The following is a 21,149-nucleotide window of genomic DNA, read 5'->3' on the forward strand; positions in this document are numbered from 1 at the left end:
AGCTCAGAACTACACGACCAATTATGGGCTATCCAGCGGGCCCGGGCAGTGGTGGAAAGGCTATGCCTCACCGCACACAATGCCCGGGTGGCCTGAGCCCGGGCTGGCAACCTCGCAGGTCCTTTTTCCATTAAAGTTTTTTCCGTCCGTCCGTTTGATTCTTCAAGAACAGTTCCATTCCAAGATAATTATCAAATTTGACACTCAGTAGGATAATTCTGGATTCATAGGCTGGAGCCTACCAAAAAAGGCACAACGATCCACACAAAGATCCCCACAATTGGCATCGCTTATTAAGGGGATAGGGCGTCTGATGGAGGGCAGTAGTGCAACTACCACAAGCTATGCCAGAGTTCTAGGCTGGCGTGCTACATAATCACCCATGTCACATGGAGGGTTTGTAAGTGTCGGCACTTTCACCGTTGAATGTTAAATTAGCGTACCAAGTAATCGACCAGAATTTTGAATTTCTTGCAAGAACATCCGAATGCATGGGCATTTTGAAAACAACTACATTAGTAGGGAAAATAATTTAACTGCTTTTACAGCACCAGCAGTATGAAAAATTTACTTAATTTTGCCCTGTGCTGTGCTCGACTCATATGCTGCACGACTGAAATTCTGCTATGGTGGACACCAAGGAGGCACTTCACTTTTGATTTTATTGTAGCTCGTCGCACACCCTCGCATACCATCTTAAAATGTACATATATGTTCCCAAGCGTGGACTCTGCAATGCCGTCCAATTAGGCTTTGATGCCCGAGTTCAGCTTCGTGAAATCATTCACAGTAGTTGCCAACATGTCATCCACAGACCCATCTTAGCGTCTGGCCAAAAGACTAGTGCGTAATCTCAAAACCAATCATCGAGGTGCTTTACTGGTTTGAACAAACTAGAGGCCACCTATCTGTCACAACCTTCTGCCCAGCCACCACCACCTTGGCTGACAGTGAATTTTAGAGCCCAGCTCTGAGGCGCTTGGTCCTGCAGCAAGTGTCGGCGTCAGCGTCCTACCTCGTAACTGAGCGAACGAAGCGAATGGCGAAGATTACAAACGTGGTGTTGGTGCCATTGCTGACAGCGGCGAATTCTTTCGATAAAAAACAAGGCACATCCAGAAAAGAGTGAGGAGCAGGCGCTTGTTGAAAAGAGAGCATATGAGAAAAAGGTGGCTTCACGCTCTGCTTGTGAGCTACATGTACTGTGCACAACTGTGAAATTTGGCTGAGATGTTCACAGTAGTGTGTATGCTATCCGCAAACTGTATTTCTTTCTCCAAGCCCAAGGGGTTGTTAGGGCCCCTTTAATGTTAATGTACTTACCCAATGGTACCACATTACACAAAATCTGAAAAAGATGGCTGCATTGTTGGGATTTTGGAGTCATTGCACTGAACAAACTAGCAGAACAGGTAACTGCGAGCAAATTGTTAGGAATAAAGTTTTTCATTTCGAGCAATTTTTAAGTTTTGTTTGAAAAACGTCTAGATTTATTGCATTTGTGTACTTACCTGTATGGGCACAGAAATTAATATGCATGCATATGCTATTAAAGCTAAGCTTAATGTTGCAGCGTGTTTCAAGCATTCCTGATGATATAACATGGGTAGTCAATCGGATCGCTCATCCAAGTTACATCACTCACCCATTCTACGTGGCGTGGGAAAGGGTGGCTAAAAACTTGAGAGAGGAGCTGCTGTGATTGGCAGCAATGTACATTTTTAAAATCTTATAATAAATTACATGCTCTACGTAAAGTGCTTAAATATTTCTCAATAGTCAGAAAGAATTGCCCTAGTGACTCAGCACATTCGTACACAATCGTCAAAATTGTTTCAGGGTCACTTTAACTCTTTCCTTACTACGAGAAAAATTAAATTTTCAGAGACAAAACATATTTTAAACAAACATTATATATTATACAAACAAAACATTATATATTATGTAATGCAGCATTATAAATTATAGAAAATTCATGTTTTCAAGTAGATATGTTGCAATAAATACATCTTTTATAGGGAAAGAAATATTTACTGAGTTTATGTGGCCACTTTAAAAAAATTAAACGCGACAATATTGATATACTATCTACAAAAAAAATGTAAGGAATTGAAAATTTACATTTTGGTCATAAATGTACCAAAAGTACTTTCATGAAAATAATTGGCACTTAACTGTTCTTCGCGTCCAAAACACAAAAAGGTTCATCTTTCCGGTGCTGTGCTGCACAAGGATAATGTTCAACTTCATGAGGCAAAGGTGGACTGCATTTCTTGCAGCAATTTTTTTTCTTTGTACTCCAGATAGCACAGCTTATAGCTTCACCTCTTCTGCATTTTGCTGGGTTGGTGTTGAAGTTCTGGTACTGGTTTTCGAGTTGGAAAGTCTTTGCAATTTTCTCTGTCAAATCCCAGTAGTTTGAACGAGCTGTTTTAAAACTGGCCAAAGTTGGCACTTCTCTGAAACTGCAACTGTTATAAACATCTTGAAATGCCCAGTTCTGCATGTTCAGCATGCCAACTTTTTCATGTTGCATGTTCAACTGCTGCCAACTTTTCCATCCAATTATCATTGCCCTTTAGAACTGGGAAATTGCAAACATGTCAATGTGATATTGTCCTCCAACTTAATTCTGGTACTCCGATCATAAATTCTGATGCTGATATGTCGTGATCACTAGTGGCACTTCATCATCATCATCATCAACATTATTAAGTAATAATGATAACAATAATAATAAGTCCCAAAGAGCAATAGCCACACTAAGTTTTGCTACAATGTGAATGCCCTAATTTATCAAAAGTTATGTCAAAAGTCAGTTTTGCTGCACAAACTGTTTCTGAAAGCCCTTTTTCTGGCTGCCTACCAGATAATGTTATGTATCTAAGGAACAGTTTTGGCGTGCTGAAATCGGTGATTAAAATTGTTGGTCACCAGTAATAGATTTGAATAGATGTAACGAAAGGGTTAAGGTTAAATTATTAATGCATGAAGCATGGATGTAAGCCTGGATGAAGCAGGTGTAATGTATGTGGTATGAATGGTATTTCTGATATGTCATATGTAATCACAAGTGGCATGTCTCTCCCTTTTTTTTATTATGAAAATGCACGAAATTTCATTTTTTCATGCATTTTATACTTAAAGGGTCTCTGATATGGTTTGGACAAATTTTGTACATTTGTAAGCTACAGCTACAGTAAAACATTCGTGCCATAATGTAAGTGAAGCATCTCGTATTAAGAGAGTTAGGGAGGATTACAAGTAACCCTTCTTCATAGCCATATTTTTTCTCCTGAACTCGTTAACAGAGTGATTGGGGCTAAGCTCCGCCTTCAATGGCTATGTGTCATGATGTGACGTCGTGTCGTCTACTTCCGCGGTCTTAGAGCCAGCGTGCGAAGTCTCTTCAACCTCTGTGCTAGCCACTTGGCCCTTGATTCCAAGCAAGAGAAATCCAAGCAGCACGTGTTCCAAGTGTTCTGTGCTGCGCCAAGCATGTCTGGTATTCCGGTAAACGCAGATAAGTTGGGTATTTTTACTGATGGGCGGCGGCACAAACTACCCACTGTGATAAAGGGGATTTAGCGTTACGTAGCGATATATGTACAGTATATGTGAACGGGGTGCAGCGGTGGCGTAGAGGTAGAACAACCGCCTCGCGTGCAAGAGGTTCATGGTTCGAATCCCGGTGCCGGCAATTTTCCACCGGATTAAACAAAAAATCCGCGTGTTGATAAAATTGCATAAACAGGCCTGGAGTGTGGCCTGATCCCGGTGACCAGAACCGGTAACGCACTCCCTCACCAGAGCAGGATTGGCCACCCTGGTGCAGTACTTGGCCACAACCTCCTATATGAACACAACAATCAAACCCCGGCCCTCAGTCCCCAGCCGCTGCGCAGCAACTGACCACGGCGGCGGTCAGACCTGCGACATAGGAGAGGGTGCTAAGAATCACTGGCTCCGGACAGGCCGCCATTGGAATATGAACCTGGCAACGTTTAACGCTAGAATGTTATCTAGTGAAGCGATTCTAGCAGTGCTATTGAAGGAATTAGAGGGCAGTAAATGGGATATAATAGGGCTCAGTGAAGTTAGGAGGCCAAAAGAAGCATATACAGTGCTAAAAAGCGGGCACGTCCTGTGCTACCGGGGCTTAGCGGAGAGAAGGGAACTAGGAGTCGGATTCCTGATTAATAAGAATATAGCTGGTAACATACAGGAATTCTATAGCATTAACGAGAGGGTGGCACGTCTTGTTGTGAAACTTAATAAGAGGTACAGAATGAAGATTGTACAGGTCTACGCCCCTACATCCAGTCATGATGACCAGGAAGTCGAAAGCTTCTATGAAGACGTGGAATCGGCGATGGGTAGAGTGAAAACCAAATACACTATACTAATGGGCGACTTTATTGCCAAGGTAGGCAAGAAGCAGGCTCGAGACAAAGCAGTGGGGGAATATGGCATAGGCACTAGGTATAACAGGGAAGAGTTATTAATAGAGTTTACAGAACAGAATAATATGAGGATAATGAATACCTTCTTCCGCAAGCGGGATAGCCGAAAGTGGACGTGGAGGAGCCCGAACGGCGAGACTAGAAATGAAATAGACTTCATACTCTACGCTAACCCTGGCATCATACAAGATGTGGACGTGCTCGGCAAGATGCGCTGCAGTGACCACAGGATGGTAAGAACTCGAATTAGCCTAGACCTGAGAAGGGAACGGAAGAAACTGGTACATAAGAAGCCGATCAATGAGTTAGTAGTAAGAGGGAAAATAGAGGAATTCCAGATCAAGCAAAAGAACAGGTACTCGTCTTTAACTCAGGCAGAGCAAGTTAGTGTTGAAGCAATGAACGACAATCTTGTGGGCATCATTAAGGAGTGTGCAATGGAAGTCGGTGGCAACTCCATTAGGCAGGATACCAGTGAACTATCACAGGAGACGAAAGATCTGATCAAGAAACGCCAATGTATGAAAGCCTCTAACCCTACAGCTAGAATAGAACTGGCAGAACTTTCGAAGTTAATCAACAAGCATAAAAAAGCTGACATAAGTAAGTATGATATGGATAGAATTGGACATGCCCTCAGACATGTCCAATTGCAGTGAAGAAACTAGGAATTGGCAAGAATCAGATGTATGCGTTAAGAGACAAAGCCGGCAATATCATAACTAATATGGATGAGTTAGTTCAAGTGGCTGAGGAGTTCTATAGAGATTATACAGTACCAGTGGCACCCACGACGATAATCGAAGAGAAAATAGTCTAGAGGAATTCGAAATCACAAAGGTAACGCCGGAAGAAGTAAAGAAGCCTTAGGAAATATGCAAAGGGGGAAGGCAGCTGGGGAGGATCAGGTAACAGCAGATTTGTTCAAGGATGGTGGGCAGATTGTTATAGAGAAACTGGCCACCCTGTATACGCAATGCCTCATGACCTCGAGCGTACCGGAATCTTGGAAGAACGCTAACATTATCCTAATCCATAAGAAAGGGGACGCCAAAGACTTGAAAACTTATAGACTGATCAGCTTACTGTCCGTTGCGTACAAACTATTCACTAAGGTAATCGCAAAGAGAATCAGGAACACCTTAGACTTCTGTCAAGCAAAGGACCAGACACTATCAATCAGGTAATAGAGAAATGTGCGGAATATAACCAACCCTTATATATAGCTTTCATTGATTACGAGAAAGCGTTTGATTCTGTCGAAACCTCAGCAGTCATGGAGGCATTACGGAATCAGGGTGTAGACGAGCCGTATGTAAAAATACTGAAAGATATCTATAGCGGCTCCACAGCCACCATCGTCCTCCATAAAGAAAGCAACAAAATCCGAATAAAGAAAGGCGTCAGGCAGGGAGATACAATCTCTCCAATGCTATTCACCGTGTGTTTACAGGAGGTATTCAGAGACCTGGATTGGGAAGAATTGGGGATAAAAGTTAATGGAGAATACCTTAGTAACTTGCGATTCGCTGATGATATTGCCTTGCTTAGTAACTCAGGGGACCAATTGCAAGGCATGCTCACTGACCTGGAGAGGCAAAGCAGAAAAGTGGGTTTAAAAATTAATATGCAGAAAACTAAAGTAATGTTTAACAGTCTCGGAAGAGAACAGCAATTTACAATAGGCAGCAAGGCACTGGAAGTAGTAAGGGAATACATCTACTTAGGGCAGGTAGTGACGGCAGATCCGGATCATGAGCCAGAGATAATCAGAAGAATAAGAATGGGCTGGGGTACGTTTGGCAGGCATTCTCAGATCATGAACAGCAGGTTGCCATTATCCCTCAAGAGGAAAGTGTATAATAGCTGCGTCTTAACAGTACTCACCTACGGGGCAGAAACCTGGAGGCTTACGAAAAGGGTTCTACTCAAATTGAGGACGACGCAACGAGCTATGGAAAGAAGAATGATAGGTGTAACGTTAAGGGATAAGAAAAGAGCACATTGGGTGAGGGAACAAACGCGAGTTAATGACATCTTAGTTGAAATCAAGAAAAAGAAATGGGCATGGGCAGGACATGTAATGAGGAGGGAGGATAACCGATGGTCATTAAGGGTTATGGACTGGATCCCAAGGGAAGGGAAGCGTAGCAGGGGGCGGCAGAAAGTTAGGTGGGCGGATAAGTTAAAGAAGTTTGCAGGGACGGCATGGTCACAATTAGTACATGACCGGGGTTGTTGGAGAAGTATAGGAGAGGCCTTTGCCCTGCAGTGGGCGTAACCAGGCTGATGATGATGATGACCGCACGGCAAGAAGCTTAACAGCAAATGTAGAAGCAGCTAGTCTAATGTTGCCGTAGTGGTGGCTATGGCTACCGGCGGATCTCCGTACGATAGTGCCAGTTCGAGGCGGCGAGATAATCAAAATGGCAGCGGTGGCGGCTTTGATTATTGCCCTTTCAGACCTGCAGTCAGGGCAATATACATTGACTATATGGAGTACGTGGTGGTGGCGCAAAGCCGTGCAAATTATCGGGTATGTCCGTAAAAGCGTCAGGAAAATTGGTCGTTAACTACTCTGGCAATACATCGTGCCGATGACATGGCGCCAATGACGATTCGTTGCAAATCCTCTTTTACTGTAGCCAGCTTTAACACGACTTTCGTTCCCTTTCAATAAAGTTACAGAAAATTTTCTCTGATAGAAGCACTAATTCCCCGAGTTTTCCCTGAGTTTTTTCAGACTTCCAATTCCCTGAGAATTCCCGGTTTTCCCGGTTGGTAGACACCCTGCTAGCCCTAGTGATTCATATATAAAGGGCAAAGGAATCTCCACATGTGTCACTGGTGTACCAAATGGATAATAAAATGTTACACTGAGAAGTGTAAAACAATGTGCTTATCACCTACTGTGAAAAATGGGAATCAGTATAGATACAGACTGAATAACACTTTGCTATCATCAGTTAACACCCAGAAATATCTTGACCTTCGCGTAACTAATGATCTGTCTGGGAATATGCATCTTAATTGTTTCACTACAAATGCTAATCGCACAATAAAATATCTTGGTTGTAGTTTTACCGCCTCTTCTGCAAAAACTGACACTCTACGAACCCCTAGTTTGCTCAAATCTGGAATATGTACACATCTACCATTTGGGATAAAAATTGAACATCACTCAAACTGGCACTTAAGCGAGTGAAAATCGAGCAGTTGGCTTTATTTTATCTAACTACTATTGCCGCCATTCCATTGTAACATGCATGAAAAAAGAAACTGAATCTGCCATATGTCATAATGTTGCAAATGTACCTGCCTTTTCCTATCCCACAAGGTTTATCACTGAAACCATGTGGTGAAGAAACAACAGACAACACAACCTTTCCTTGTTTTATTAAGATCTGACCAGACATAATACTGGCGTACCAGCTGCCAAAGCAGGTACCTGTTACATCGGGGTTTCAGTTTCGAGACCGAAACTTACTCGCCCTCAGGGGCCGCTGTGATAGCGACGCTGAGCCTATTTACGGTGCTGCACTTTCAATAAACTGGCTCTCAGCCTCGGTCTCCGGCTGCGTCCGTGTCTCTCTTCAGGCCGCCGTCCCAGTGTGCCCAATGCATGGCGATCATGGCGGCTACACTGATGTAACATTGGCGACGAGAATCAACTTTCTGTGCGGCTGCACATTGTCAACTGCTTCCACAATGCCCACAAGTATTGACGAATCTGCAATTTTGCTGCCGCGGATGCCGGAGCCAACGCTACTAGCGCTGCACCAGCGCACACGTTCTGTTGTCATTCGTGACATAACATTGGCGTCGAGGATAATCCACATACATTGCGCCTACATGTGAGTAACGACTCCCAACATGCTTCTTCACCGCATCTTCTACTTCCGCTGCCCACCTTGCAAGCAGTAGTTCTGCACTTTCTGCTTTTTGACGCGACTGTGACGTCATTTGCTTGACCTTCCACACTACTGCAGCGTCTGCAGCAGTCTACATGCCTCAAACCTACCTCCTACTACTTCAGCTTGATTGCAGCAATTTGCCCCCCCCCCCTTCTTGTCATGTCCCGGGGTACCAGCTATTGCTTGGCTCAAATGGCGACCTGTTTTGCAGGCATACGTCGACGCCGACGCCAAGCCCGCTACGCCGGACCACAAGAAGGCCCTCCTCAACACACTGGGGGTGGAAGGCGTCAGTATTCACTACAACCTCATCGAGGCTGAGATGCAGGCCGGAGCCAACGAAGGGACAGGGGACTCCAAGGCAATTGACGTATACGAAGCGGTGCTTCAAGTGCTCAACAAGCACTTTCGTTAAGAAGAGGACGAATTTTGCAGTCGCATCTATTTCAAACGCAGAGTACAGAGTCCTGCGGAGCCAACTACAGATTCCTTTCAAGATGTTCAACGGCTCGAAGCACAGAAAAAATCATGCCAACACCTAATGTACAATAGCTTCGAACGGCAAGCCTCGCGTTTAAGCTGCGCTGGTTACCCGAGCCACGTGCTTGTGTCAGTCGCAGGACTGCTTAAGAAGGCGCAGCAAAGCAGTTCGGAGCAGGTGCACGTGTCGAGCACTGACATAAACAAAGGAAAGGCTGCCGTCACCCCCTACATACACGGATTCTCCCATAGAATAAAAAAGATTGCTGGAAGGATCGGCTTTAACGTTGTGTTTTCAGCACCTAATAAATTGGTCAGCCTCTGTAAAACCACAAGGCAGGAAAGAATCCCACGTAGCGCATGTGAAAAAGAAAATAAAAACAAATTCATTGATTGCATTGCCGGCGTGGTATACCGTATTCCTCTACGCTGTGGACAATCCTACATCGGTCAAACAGGTAGATGCATAAATGACAGGCTACGAGAACATAGTAACAAAGTTAACAACGTGGCCGCTGACGGCTTTCTTGCCATCCATTGCCAGAGATGCAAGTGCAAACCAAGATTTAAAGAAACAGTGATCATGAGTAGAAGCAGGTGTGAAATGACGCGCTTGATAATAGAAGCCAGACACATAGCAACATTCGGCGATGCATGCGTCAGTAAAACTTCCGTTTCATTATCATCAAAAGAGCTGAATTATCTTTGTTCGTGTTGAACGTGTGCATCTCTTTGAATATGTGAATCAAGACACTGCCTACATGTGGTTCCCAGTTTATATCTTTTGTTTATTTTTCCAAAAATGTTACACGTGGTGTATGACGGGTCAAGGGTGTATATAGAGCGACGAGAACGAGAAATAAACCTGTTGTTGAAAGTAGCGCTGTGTGTGTCAGATGTGCCTTCTTTTGTCCTTGTCAAGCTTGCGCTATAACAAAATAAGATCGCCAAATCGGGTAAGTTTGGCACCGCTACCGACCTCATGGTTCAAGACCAAGTCCTTTGCGGCTTGCAGTCGCATCAGTATCGCCGCCGCTTCATTGAACTTGGAGCGTTTGTTACCATCAAGAAAGCAATGGAAATTGCCCAGGAAGAGGAACGCACCGATACAACAATGCAGCAGCTCAGCGTTCTACAAGTAGACGGCGTTTCACAGTGTTGCCAAGGAGAGGTTGGGCCTTGGGCATGTGTTGCAAGATACCTTTGGCACAATCTTTCTGTTTGCCATGTAGTATACTGTAAAACAAAATAAAGTTTTCTTGTTTGTAGTTGTAAAAAAAATGAGACAGCATCATCGTTTTTGTCGTTATTATGGCAAACATGCCAACATGTCAGGGCTTGACTTTATAACTGCATTTGAAAATAATGTGATAAAATAGGTGGTATTGTACAGCAGGATTGTAGCCGTGCATTCTGTGAATAGAAAGTAAAACAGTGCAACAGTCAATTTTTCCTGTAAGTTTTCTTATGCAATGGCTGCCCTGTTGATGGTGAATTTAAAGATATTGTGATTGAATTTGTTTTGCAAGTGCCATGCGAAGCTTCAATTCATTGCAAACGCAATTGAATTACTCACTAGTGTCTCGTTTCGCAAAGGAAAAAGGATTGACATTTTGCATCAGCAAAAGTGGATGAACATTGTAACAAGAGTGCTTGGTAAGAATAACTATCCGCTGGGACAAACTAGTGATATGGAAGATGTCCCGTCAGCCACTGCAGTCTGCAAACACTGGACATTATACCTGAAGCTGCTATCGATGGGAGAGCATCAAAACAAGTGTATGGCCAGCAGTCACCTAAAGATGCCTACAAGTCGACTGAAGTAATTCCTGGCATACACAACAGGTGCCCAGTACATGCTGCTGAATGCCTGATGACAGTGTTCTGAATGACAGTTCTGACAGTTCAATGCGGTTTTTGTCCCTCTCAGTCAATTATATTGCTATACCAAAATGAAGTATACTTGTAGTTAGAGCATTTAAAACTTGTTGTTCCAATATTATTCACCTCAAACATAAGGGTCGACTCACATTCTTACACCTAGATTTAGGCCTCACTAAGAGGGTCACTGGGGTTAACGTTATCGTAAAACAATGTAAGGGCTACTACTACAGGCATCAGGGCAAGTGTGCTCTGGTTTAAATATACCATCTGAGGTGCTTGAAAGTGTTCAGTAGAGCAGTATTTTTGCATTTTGCTCCAATCAGTATTCAGACAAGAATCACAAACTAGGTAGTTTGTCCTCGGCAGCAGAATGTCACACACTTGAGCAAGTCGTACCAAGCTAGGCAGACTCGGCCATTTACAACTCACACAAGCAAGCAAAAGTATGAGAAGTGCCAGTCACTGTGCCCACCTGAGGTGGAGCTTAAATGATCCACAGTCTCCATAGTCTGCATGCTGCTCGACACGCTCCATGCTTTGAAGGAGCACCCGACAGACTTGTCAGCCAGAGGCAAGCTGAACTGCATGCCAACCTCGACCTGCCCAACGACATTGGAAGGGACGAGGCATTCCGTTTGGGCAGCAATACTTTCACCTAGGCTCATTGCATTTGTGAGGCCTGCAAAAAATAATTGGGATGATTGCAGTTCTGTGACAGCACTAAGAACAAGAGGTAAATACAACAATATAATAAGAACAGGGGCACTTTAAAATGCATAGCCCTGGAACATAAAATAAGCCGTTCGGTTCAGTTATTATGAATACTTGAAAGCAGGGCAACCTCATTTTTGTGGAAGGCTTATGATGGCAGAACGTATCTCAGACACTTTTCCATCTGATACATTTTAAAGCTATTGGTGTAGTCCAACTAATGACGTTGTAGTGACGGTGAACAACTAAAGTGGCACAACGCATTGGACAAACCTGTACCCAGCAAGACAAGTAACACTCAACACAATGATAGCAGCAAGCAGACTCATCGATTGTCGAAAGATAATCTCTGGATCAAGAAAATCAGCTTTCATAAATGACTCGTTGAAGGTTCCACCATAATCGCTGGCGCTTTCATGGCTTCCAGAAAGTACTACACAATTCATGTCACACATACTATCTGCTTATACCAGGTTCAATGACAAGAGACAACGGATAGAATCAGCGATAACACTAGATATCTGATACAGAAAGGTGTCTCTTAATCTGAGTGACAACACTGTAACAGAGATTGGCCCGTACAAAATTTTCGTCAAAAACAAACTATTTACATGCAAGTCAATACTGTCAAATTCATGAATGTTGCCCACTATGTCCTTATGAATCAGAAGCCCTATCCTATATGCCCACTTATCTTGAAGACCTCTGAAGCAGAGGACGTGGCCATTACTCAGCTCTGTATAAGCTTCCTGTTTTTGAAACCTCACTACAGCCAATGATATTGCTACAGGGTAGTATTCCCAATGACGAAGAGCCGAGCAGGAAGAAGATGAAGACGACGATTGGAAGCTAGCGCGGGCTGTTGCCTCTTGGTCAACTGCGGCGTATTTCCTTGTAAATATACTTGTAAATAGCTTTTCGTCGGTGTCTTCCTACGTAACATATTTGGTGGAGGTGGACGTTCCCTGTACCTCGTCACGGAGCTTCGCAGTGGACGGTACGTCGAGCCTACCTTCATGGCTCCCGGCGACGCCAACCCGACTCCACCAGCTCCGACACCTGCTGCCACTTCGACGACCTACATCACCCTCTCCGCTCCCCGTGATCCTGGCGTATTCTCGGCAGAAGATGGGGAAGACGTCGAGGACTGGATCAGCCTTTACGAACACGTCAGCCACAATAACCGGTGGGACCCAACTATCATGCTCGCCAACGTCGTCTTTTACCTCGGTGGCACACCTCGAGTTTGGTATCGGACGCACGAAGATGAGCTGACCAGTTGGGATTCGCTTAAGCAAAAGCTTTGAGACTTGTTCGGCAACCCCTACGGTCACCAACTTGCCGCGCAGGAGGCGCTTTCCGGTCGTGTGCAGACGTCAACGGAGCCCTACGTCACGTACATTCAGGACGTCTTGGCTCTATGCCGCAAAGTTGACGCACACATGACTGAGTCCGACAAGGTCTCCCACATCCTCAAAGGCATTGCCGATGACGCTTTCAACTTGCTCGTATTTAACAACGTCGCGACGGTGGATGCAGTTATAAAGGAGTGCCGCCGCCTGGAATTCGCTAAAAGCCGACGTATCGACCAACAGTTTGCCCGTCTGCCCAACACCCCAGCGACATCTTCCTGTGCCGACGCTCCTCGTCCCAACAACACTGGCGATGTTACCAGGATTGTCCGGCGTGAGATCGAGGCCGCCTATCCGGCTGCGTTCGACTCCAGCCCTTCCAATGCACCTGCAGTCACTGTTTCCCTGATCCAGGCAGTTGTCCGCCAGGAGTTCGCCAACATGGGTATTCACACCATCTGCTCGGCCCATCGCCCTGATCCCCACCCGGCATCTTGGATTCCTCCCCGTACCGCACCTTCTTACCCACCACGTTTCCGCAACCCCTCTGAATGGCGCACTGCAGACGACAAGCCAATTTGTTTTCACTGCCATCGAATTGGGCACATTTCTCGGCACTGCCGCAGTCGCTGGAGTTCCCTGAACCAGTCTACATATACTGCCTACTTTCGCCCTCCAGGTGGCCAGGTGGCATTTGTCGGTAATGAGTGCGGATCTTCGTAACCGGCTGAGGAAAATAATCACGCCCGCCACGACGCCTGTTGTCCGTGTCGCCGATGGCGGAACAGCCCCCGTAATTGGTATGTGTGCCGCCCGCGTCTCCTTCGCCGATCGCTCCACTACCGTGCTATTCACAGTCATCGCTCACTGTCCCCACGACATCATCCTCGGCCTCGACTTCCTCTCTGCACATTCTGCTCTCATCGATTGCTCCGCCAGTACTCTCCGCCTCGACCTGCCTTTTGTGGATCCCGCTGAGGAACACCATCCTCGCCTCAGTTCCGTCGACTTCGTTCGCTTGCCACCTTCGGCACTGACTTACGTTGACTTCGTATCATCCCCACCAGTGCCCGACGGTCACTACATCGTGGCTCCTATGCAAGACGTCCTCCTTACACACGGGATCACACTACCTCATAATATTTTATCTATTACGGCGAATTGTGTCTGCCTGCCAGTGGTCAATTTTGCCTTGACGACACAAGTGCTGCCACGCGGGATGTCTCTGGCCCAACTTTGCTCATTCGAGGATCACTCTGTAGCATCGATTTCAGTAGACGACAATTCAACCGATCCTCCTCTACCATTGCAGTCGGCAAGTTGTACCATCGCCAACTTGCAGAAAATGATTGCACCCGACATGCCGTCCGAGCCTGCTCGTGCGCTCTACTGCGTTCTGATTTCCTACCAAGATATTTTTGACTTTAACGATCGTCCTTTGGCCCAAACAACAGCTGTTAAACATCGCATTAATACCGGAGATGCCCCTCCTATTCATCGCCGCCCGTATCGAGTATCACCGGCTGAGCGTCAAGTGATTCACACCGAAGTTCGCAAAATGCTTGCCAAGAACATTATTGAACCGTCATGTAGTCCATGGGCGTCACCGGTTGTGCTGGTAAAAAAGAAGGATGGCTCATGGCGCTTTTACGTGGATTATCAGCACCTTAACAAGTTTACCAAAAAGGACGTGTATCCCCTACCTCGGATTGATGACGCCCTTGACTGCCTCCACGGTGCTCGCAATTTCTCCTCTATTGACCTTCGCTCCAGCTATCGGCAAATTGCCGCGGACGATCTCGACCGCGAGAAGACTGCCTTTGTAACACCCGACGGTCTTTATCAATTCAAGGTGATGCCGTTCGGCCTATGTAACACTCCTGCCACTTTTGAACGCATGATGGACTCCCATCTTCACGATTTCAAATGGTCCACGTGCTTGTGCTACTTGGACGACGTTATCGTATTCTCCCCTACGTTCGCTACGCACTTCGAGCGCCTCTCAGCAGTCCTGGACGTTTTTCGGCGAGCCGGTCTGCAACTCAACGCATTGAAGTGCCAATTCGGCCGTCGCCAGATTACCGTCCTGGGACATCTCGTTGACGCGAACGGAGTGCAACCGGACCCAGGCAAGATCCATGCTGTTACGCACTTCCCTGTTCCGAAGTGTGTCAAGGATGTGCGCAGCTTCATCGGCCTTTGCTCGTACTTCCGCCGTTTCGTCAAAAATTTCGTGGCCATAGTACGACCACTAACCGAGCTTTTCAAAAAAGACGCCCCTTTCCAGTGGGGCGATAACGAGGCCTCTGCATTCTCGCTTCTCATCGACCTTCTCACAACGCCTCCCGTTCTGGCCCATTTCGATCCTTCTGCGCCTACCGAAGTCCGTACTGATGCCAGCGGTCACGGAATTGGCGCAGTACTGGCACAACGCCAGCGTGGCCACGACCGTGTTATCGCTTACGCCAGCAGGCTCCTCTCGCCCGCGGAGCGCAACTATTCCATCACTGAGCGTGAGTGTCTGGCCCTAGTTTTGGCGGTTGCGAAGTTCCGCCCATACTTATATGGCCGACCCTTTTCCGTTATCACAGACCATCACGCGCTTTGTTGGTTATGCTCATTGAAAGACCCTTCAGGAAGACTTGGTCGCTGGGCCTTACGCCTCCAAGAATATTCGTTCTCTGTCACCTACAAATCTGGCCGACTACACAAGGACGCTGACTGCATGTCTCACTACCCGGTAGACGAGCCTGATGACGCCGACAGTAGTACCGCCGACGGCATTTTCTCTGTGTCTGCCTTCGCTAACATCGCCGATGAGCAGTACTGAGACCTATCGCTGCGAGTACTCATCGAACGTCTGCGCTCTACACCTACCGATGCATCCGTTCGCCGATATGTCCTCCAGGGCGGCATTCCGCACCGAAGGAGCTTTCTCCCTGATGGCCCTGATCTTCTTCTTGTCGTGCCAAAACATCTACGACAGACTGTGCTCTTTCAGATGCATGACGCACCCACTCCAGGACATCTTGGCGTAACCCGCACGTACGACCGCGTCCGCCGCCGCTTCTATTGGCCTGGTCTTGCTCGCTCCGTCCGACGCTATGTTGCTGCCTGTGATCCCTGCCAGCGTCGAAAAACGCCTCAGGTGCTACCTTCCGGTCACCTCCAGCCAATCACCGTCCCTGTGGAACCGTTTTTTCGTGTTGGATTAGACCTCCTCGGTCCCTTTCCCACGACATCCTCTGAGAACAAATGGGTAGCCGTCGCAACTGATTACGCCACCCGATACGCTATCACGCGGGCTCTACCTACCAGCTGCGCCACTGACGTCGCGGACTTTCTCTTGCGTGACATTATCTTAGTGCATGGCGCCCCAAGACAGCTGCTTACTTACCGTGGTCGTAACTTCCTCTCGAAAGTTATCGCCGACATTGTGCGTTCCTTCTCTATTCAACACAAGCTGACTACCTCATACCATCCTCAAACCAATGGCCTGACAGAGCGCTTAAACCGTACTCTTACCGACGTGCTGTCCAAGTACGTTTCGAAGGACCACCACGACTGGGACGTTGCCCTTCCTTACGTCACCTTTGCTTACAATTCTTCCCGGCACGACACCGCCGGATTTTCTCCATTTTATCTACTCTACGGTCGCGAACCGACCTTGCCCCTTGACATGGTACTTCCTCCTGCTACGACCTCAACAACCGAGTACGCGCGCGACGCCATCGCCCTCGCCGATCATGCACGCCAGCTTGCCCATGCTCGACTGACGGACTCGCAAACTACGCAGCAGCGTCAGTACAACGCCCGCCACCGTGACGTACAGTTTTCGCCTGGTGCACTCGTGCTCCTGTGGTCGCCCTGTCGTCACGTTCGACTTTCCGACTTCGCGATACACAGGGCCCTACCGCGTGCTGCGCCAGGTGACGCCTGTGACTTATGAAATTGCTCCTGTGAGCTCAACCTCGTCATCTACTCTGGCGTCTAGTGATGTCGTACACGTCAGTAGGCTCAAGGCCTACTACACTGCTTCCGAGTCCAGCCTTTAGTCGCTCCGGGACGGCGCTTTTGCCGCTGGGGGTAGTGCTACGGGGTAGTATTCCCAATGACGAAGAGCCGAGCAGGAAGAAGACGAAGACGACGATTGGAAGCTAGCGCGGGCTGTTGCCTCTTGGTCAACTGCGCCGTATTGCCTTGTAAATATACTTGTAAATAGCCTTTCGTCGGTGTCTTCCTACGTAACATATTCGTAACAATATCTTGGGCAAATGCCTCATAATACCTCAAAGAGCTAGCCAGGTTCAAGTTCCAGTGGCGGCCTGTACAGATACAGAGATTCTGAGCACCCTGTTCCATTTTACAGGTGTGACCGCTGCTTTGGTCAGGTGCTCCGCAGCCGCAGTGGCCTACTTGAAGACTTTCATGCCAACTTGGGTTACTGTGCATGTTCCGCATCGAAAGAAACTCTTTGACACCAACTTGGGTCACATGGTATGTGCCACTCGGTACGTTTCATATTATTCATCATATAAAACACATAAGCAACAATTGTGCACCAATCATAAGACTGCGAATGACAAAGTAGCCAATCATCTCTAAAGAACGGATGCACCACCACTTTGCTTCATCTTAAACCTTTCAGTCTTTTTCTCCAAATGCGACCCCTCAGGGTCGAGTTTATTTTATTGCAGATTTAAAATTTTTAGACTATCCTATTTTGCAAAAAGTTACCGCAGCTTCCTTAGAGCGACAATAAAGTGACAAAAACAATTTTCCATAGGTAAAAATGCATTATTTATTCAGGAATAGAGACGGACTTGCATATATACTTATAATTAAAAAGTAGATACACCAAAACATATATGTTCCAATTCAGCACTTGGGGAGTAGTCGGCATCGAAGGAATCACTACTCGACTCGCTTGCACCAGGGCAACCAGTGCACGCACCAATATCGTAATCAAACCGCGCATATGAGCGCACACAAGAAACCCCAATGCTTTTTGGCCACTAGATATTTTGAAGGGAAAACATCAAATGGCACAATATTCAAAATCATTATTAGGAAATTCAGATATTTACCCGACACTAGCATGTGTACTGATCCTTGACCTAGGAGCACTTGCCAGCGCCCCTCAGAAGTATGAAGGAAGATTTGAGGGTTTGTTTCAGCCATAGGGGTTACAGTGCAGTGAAGTTATGACAGTATCAAAAAGGTCAATCTTACAACCAATCATTGCTATATCTGGACTGCTGTACAAAGAAAAAGACCTGCCAAACATACCTTTGTAGCTCAGAACACAAATGTGCCAGTTGTGCTAAATATAGACATTGTAGAAAGTAGGCTTTGAATAATATAATGTTTGTTTATAGCATGTCAGAAATAGTCAGAAATCCACCTGCTTCTGCACTAGTTTCATGTTTACCACTGCAGTCAGAATGAAATCCAGCAGCTGTGCATACACTGGTGGCAATCTTTAAGAGTGTGCGAAATCAATGAGGGACTTGATTGATGACAGTGCATTTTGCATGATCAAGGTCGAAACCAAAGTTAGGCCATCATCAACCTCGTTGCCACTGCGGCTGCTGTCCTCACGCAACGTCGCCATTCGTAGCGACAATGATCACCTTGTAGTAGATCTCTTTGCCAGACGAGGCAGCTCTATCTGCACTCAGAAGCTCCTCCATTGAAGCATCACGTGTTTCACCATCAGTAGCAATATAGAGGCTAGAAACAGCGACGCACTTCCAGAGCTCAGTTGTGTCAGTGGCTTCCACCGTGTTAGTATCACTACCATAGGGGTTTTGCTACGGTGAAGAAAACTCACCTTTTTTGAAACAAACAAGAAGATGGGGGTTAACTGAGGGGCCCGATTTTTATTTGTCATATCATGAGAAGCCAACACACTGACACCAAGGTCAACATAGGGAAAATTAACTGTGCTAAATAAATGAAATAAAGAAACGATAAATTAATGGAAATTAAAGTGGATAGAACTTGCAGGAAGTGGGCAACGATCCCACAACCTTCGTTCACATCAGATACCGTTGACTTAGAAGCCTCGGCCATAGCCTACTCTATGCTTGGGAGTGCCTGCTCAAAGGTAGGGGAAGCGCTGTAGGTTGGCAACGTTGCTCTGCCGGCTTTTTCCACGTGGTAGTGCCACCAGCCCTGGGCAACAGTAGCCAGGCGGCTAGGCTGGCGAGCCAGTTCAACCTTCGTTTGATCGACACTAGCTGTACTCGCGGTTCTGCGCTTCAAGCTCGCATGTGTTTTGCCCCATCATGGCCTACTGTTTTGTGCCGAAGTGTAAATCGGACTTGAAACAGAAAGTTCCAGGCATTTCTTTTCATGAAATCCCTTCTGATGAAAAGCTACAAGAAAGTTAGTTAAGGGTAACCGCAAGAAAGGACTGGTGACCGAATACAACGTCACATTATTCGGTAGTTTGTAGCCAGCACTTCATCGCTACAGACTACAAAGAAGGATGCAAGACTTGCAAGCTGAAAAGGGGTGCTAATCCCAGTGCCTTCGACGACTACCCGGAGTACATGCAGCCCGCTGCAAAGAAACCACGGAGCAACTCTGCTGTGCGGAAACGGGAAGCTGCAGTTCGTCGCAGTGCATCTGCCACCCCTGCCGTGTCTGCTGCCAATCAACTGACCACAGACAGCCTTGCCCAGAGTGGTAAAATGGACGAATTCACCACTCCAGCAGCAGGTATTTCTTCTCTAGATGCGAACAGCGAAGTTGTCTTTGTCTGTGACTCTCAGCACGAAATTGAGCTGGATGTGCCTGCCACACTTATGACACAAAGGCACGAAAGTATCCAGGTTGATGTGCATAGTGCTATTTCGGTAGTAGAACGTCAGAGGTGGTAATGAAGAGAGCGTGACCTAAAGGCCAAGATTGAGCGAATGAAGCAGACTGTTATAAACAGGCATTGCTACAGTCAAAATAAGACAGCTACTTGACTGCTTTTTCCAGTGTCGTGGAAGCAGTAAACGAAAAGCACTTGGGTGCTAGTGCACTTGGACCAAGTAATGAACTTCTCAATTTGGCCAACGTGGTCGGAAATAACAGTGCGTCATTCCATGGTGCTAAGGAACCTTTCAATGCGAGCCTACAAACACATCCGAAAAGAGGGAATCCTGAAGCTTCCAAGCCGAGCTACTTTGCAGAGATTTCTTGGAGTAACATCAGATGAAGTGGGATTTACATTGTTAGTCCAGCAGCGGCTTCAAACAGAGGTGGGAAACCTTACAAGCATACAGGCCAAAACTTGCTCCTTGGTAGTTGCTGAAATGAGGATAAACAACGACTCTAATACAACAAACAGTGAGATGCATTTGTTGGAGAGGTGGACAGTGGAAAGCGCCTCCCAACGACAAGCACTGCCGAACCACTGCTGGCCAATTCCTTGTTTTGTACTTTCTGGTCTTTCAGTGCATATTCGAATACCTGTAGGGTATTTCTTAACCAAGAACTGCACTGGACGCCAGCTGTTTGTGCTAATTCAGTATGCAATTAGGTAAGCAGGTCGAAGCAGCAGGCTTTGTCGTGGTGCTCATAGTAACTGACAATCACAAGATCAACTTTCTTGCCACGGAACTCCTGTGCAATGGAAACCTCACGCAATGCATTCAGCATCCCGAGAATCCGGCATGAAAGCTGTTTCTTGCATTTGACTATCAAAAACGTTGATCATCAAAATGATCAAAAACGTTAGGTCAGATTTCTAGCCGGAGACCTTGGAGAGAGCGGTGAGGTTTCGTCCACTCATCTGAAACAACTATACCGCATGCAGGAAGGAAACATAGTGAATCCTGTAAGATTTCTCACAAGAAAGCACGTATATCCATCAAATATTGAGAAAATGAACGCGTCTAGGGCAGCTCAAGTCTTCTTGCCACCGGTCACAGCAGCACTTAAGGTGCTGAAAGAGCAAGCAGGCCATACAGCTGACATACGTTTAGCAGGGGTGGGTCCCACAGTTCAGTTTATGGAAAATGTGCACGGCTGGTTCCTGTTGATGGACATCAGTAACTGTGTCCAGCACACTCACCAAAAGTTGCCAGACAGAAACAGTACGAGACCGCTGACGACATCCGCCTGACATGGCTCTTGACATCTTTTCTTGAATATCTTGAAGAGATGAAGAACAAGTGCACAGAAAAGCAGTTCCTGAGCAAGGAAACGCACCATGCACTGGTAATGACCACCAAGTCGAATGTGGAATGTGTGAAGTACCTGCTGTAAACTTCCAAATTCAAGTTCGCTCTGACACGCAAGCTTTCATCAGACCCAATGTCCTTTCTTGGATGGCTACAAAGATCTGC

General features: G+C 46.5%; 1 protein-coding gene across 9 annotated transcripts in view; it reads right to left on the bottom strand.

The window, feature by feature from the left end:
- The window catches only part of LOC139048782 (zinc finger protein 84-like), a 208,407-nt gene that overhangs the window by 154,462 nt on the left and 32,796 nt on the right, over positions 1-21,149 (bottom strand). For 3 of the 9 annotated variants that reach the window (XM_070523404.1, XM_070523405.1, XM_070523402.1), the window contains one exon: positions 11,214-11,420. The exons of 5 other annotated variants lie outside the window; for them this stretch is intronic. In XM_070523404.1, the coding sequence (XP_070379505.1) occupies positions 11,214-11,406 (193 nt within the window). In that variant the 5' untranslated portion in view covers positions 11,407-11,420. Of the gene's footprint in view, positions 1-9,633; positions 10,094-11,213; positions 11,421-21,149 lie in introns of those variants that run through there. One more of the 9 variants, XR_011507905.1, reaches the window with a different exon arrangement.

The sequence above is a fragment of the Dermacentor albipictus genome, chromosome 8, assembly GCF_038994185.2.
Source record: "Dermacentor albipictus isolate Rhodes 1998 colony chromosome 8, USDA_Dalb.pri_finalv2, whole genome shotgun sequence".
Classification (NCBI taxonomy): Eukaryota; Metazoa; Arthropoda; class Arachnida; order Ixodida; family Ixodidae; genus Dermacentor; species Dermacentor albipictus.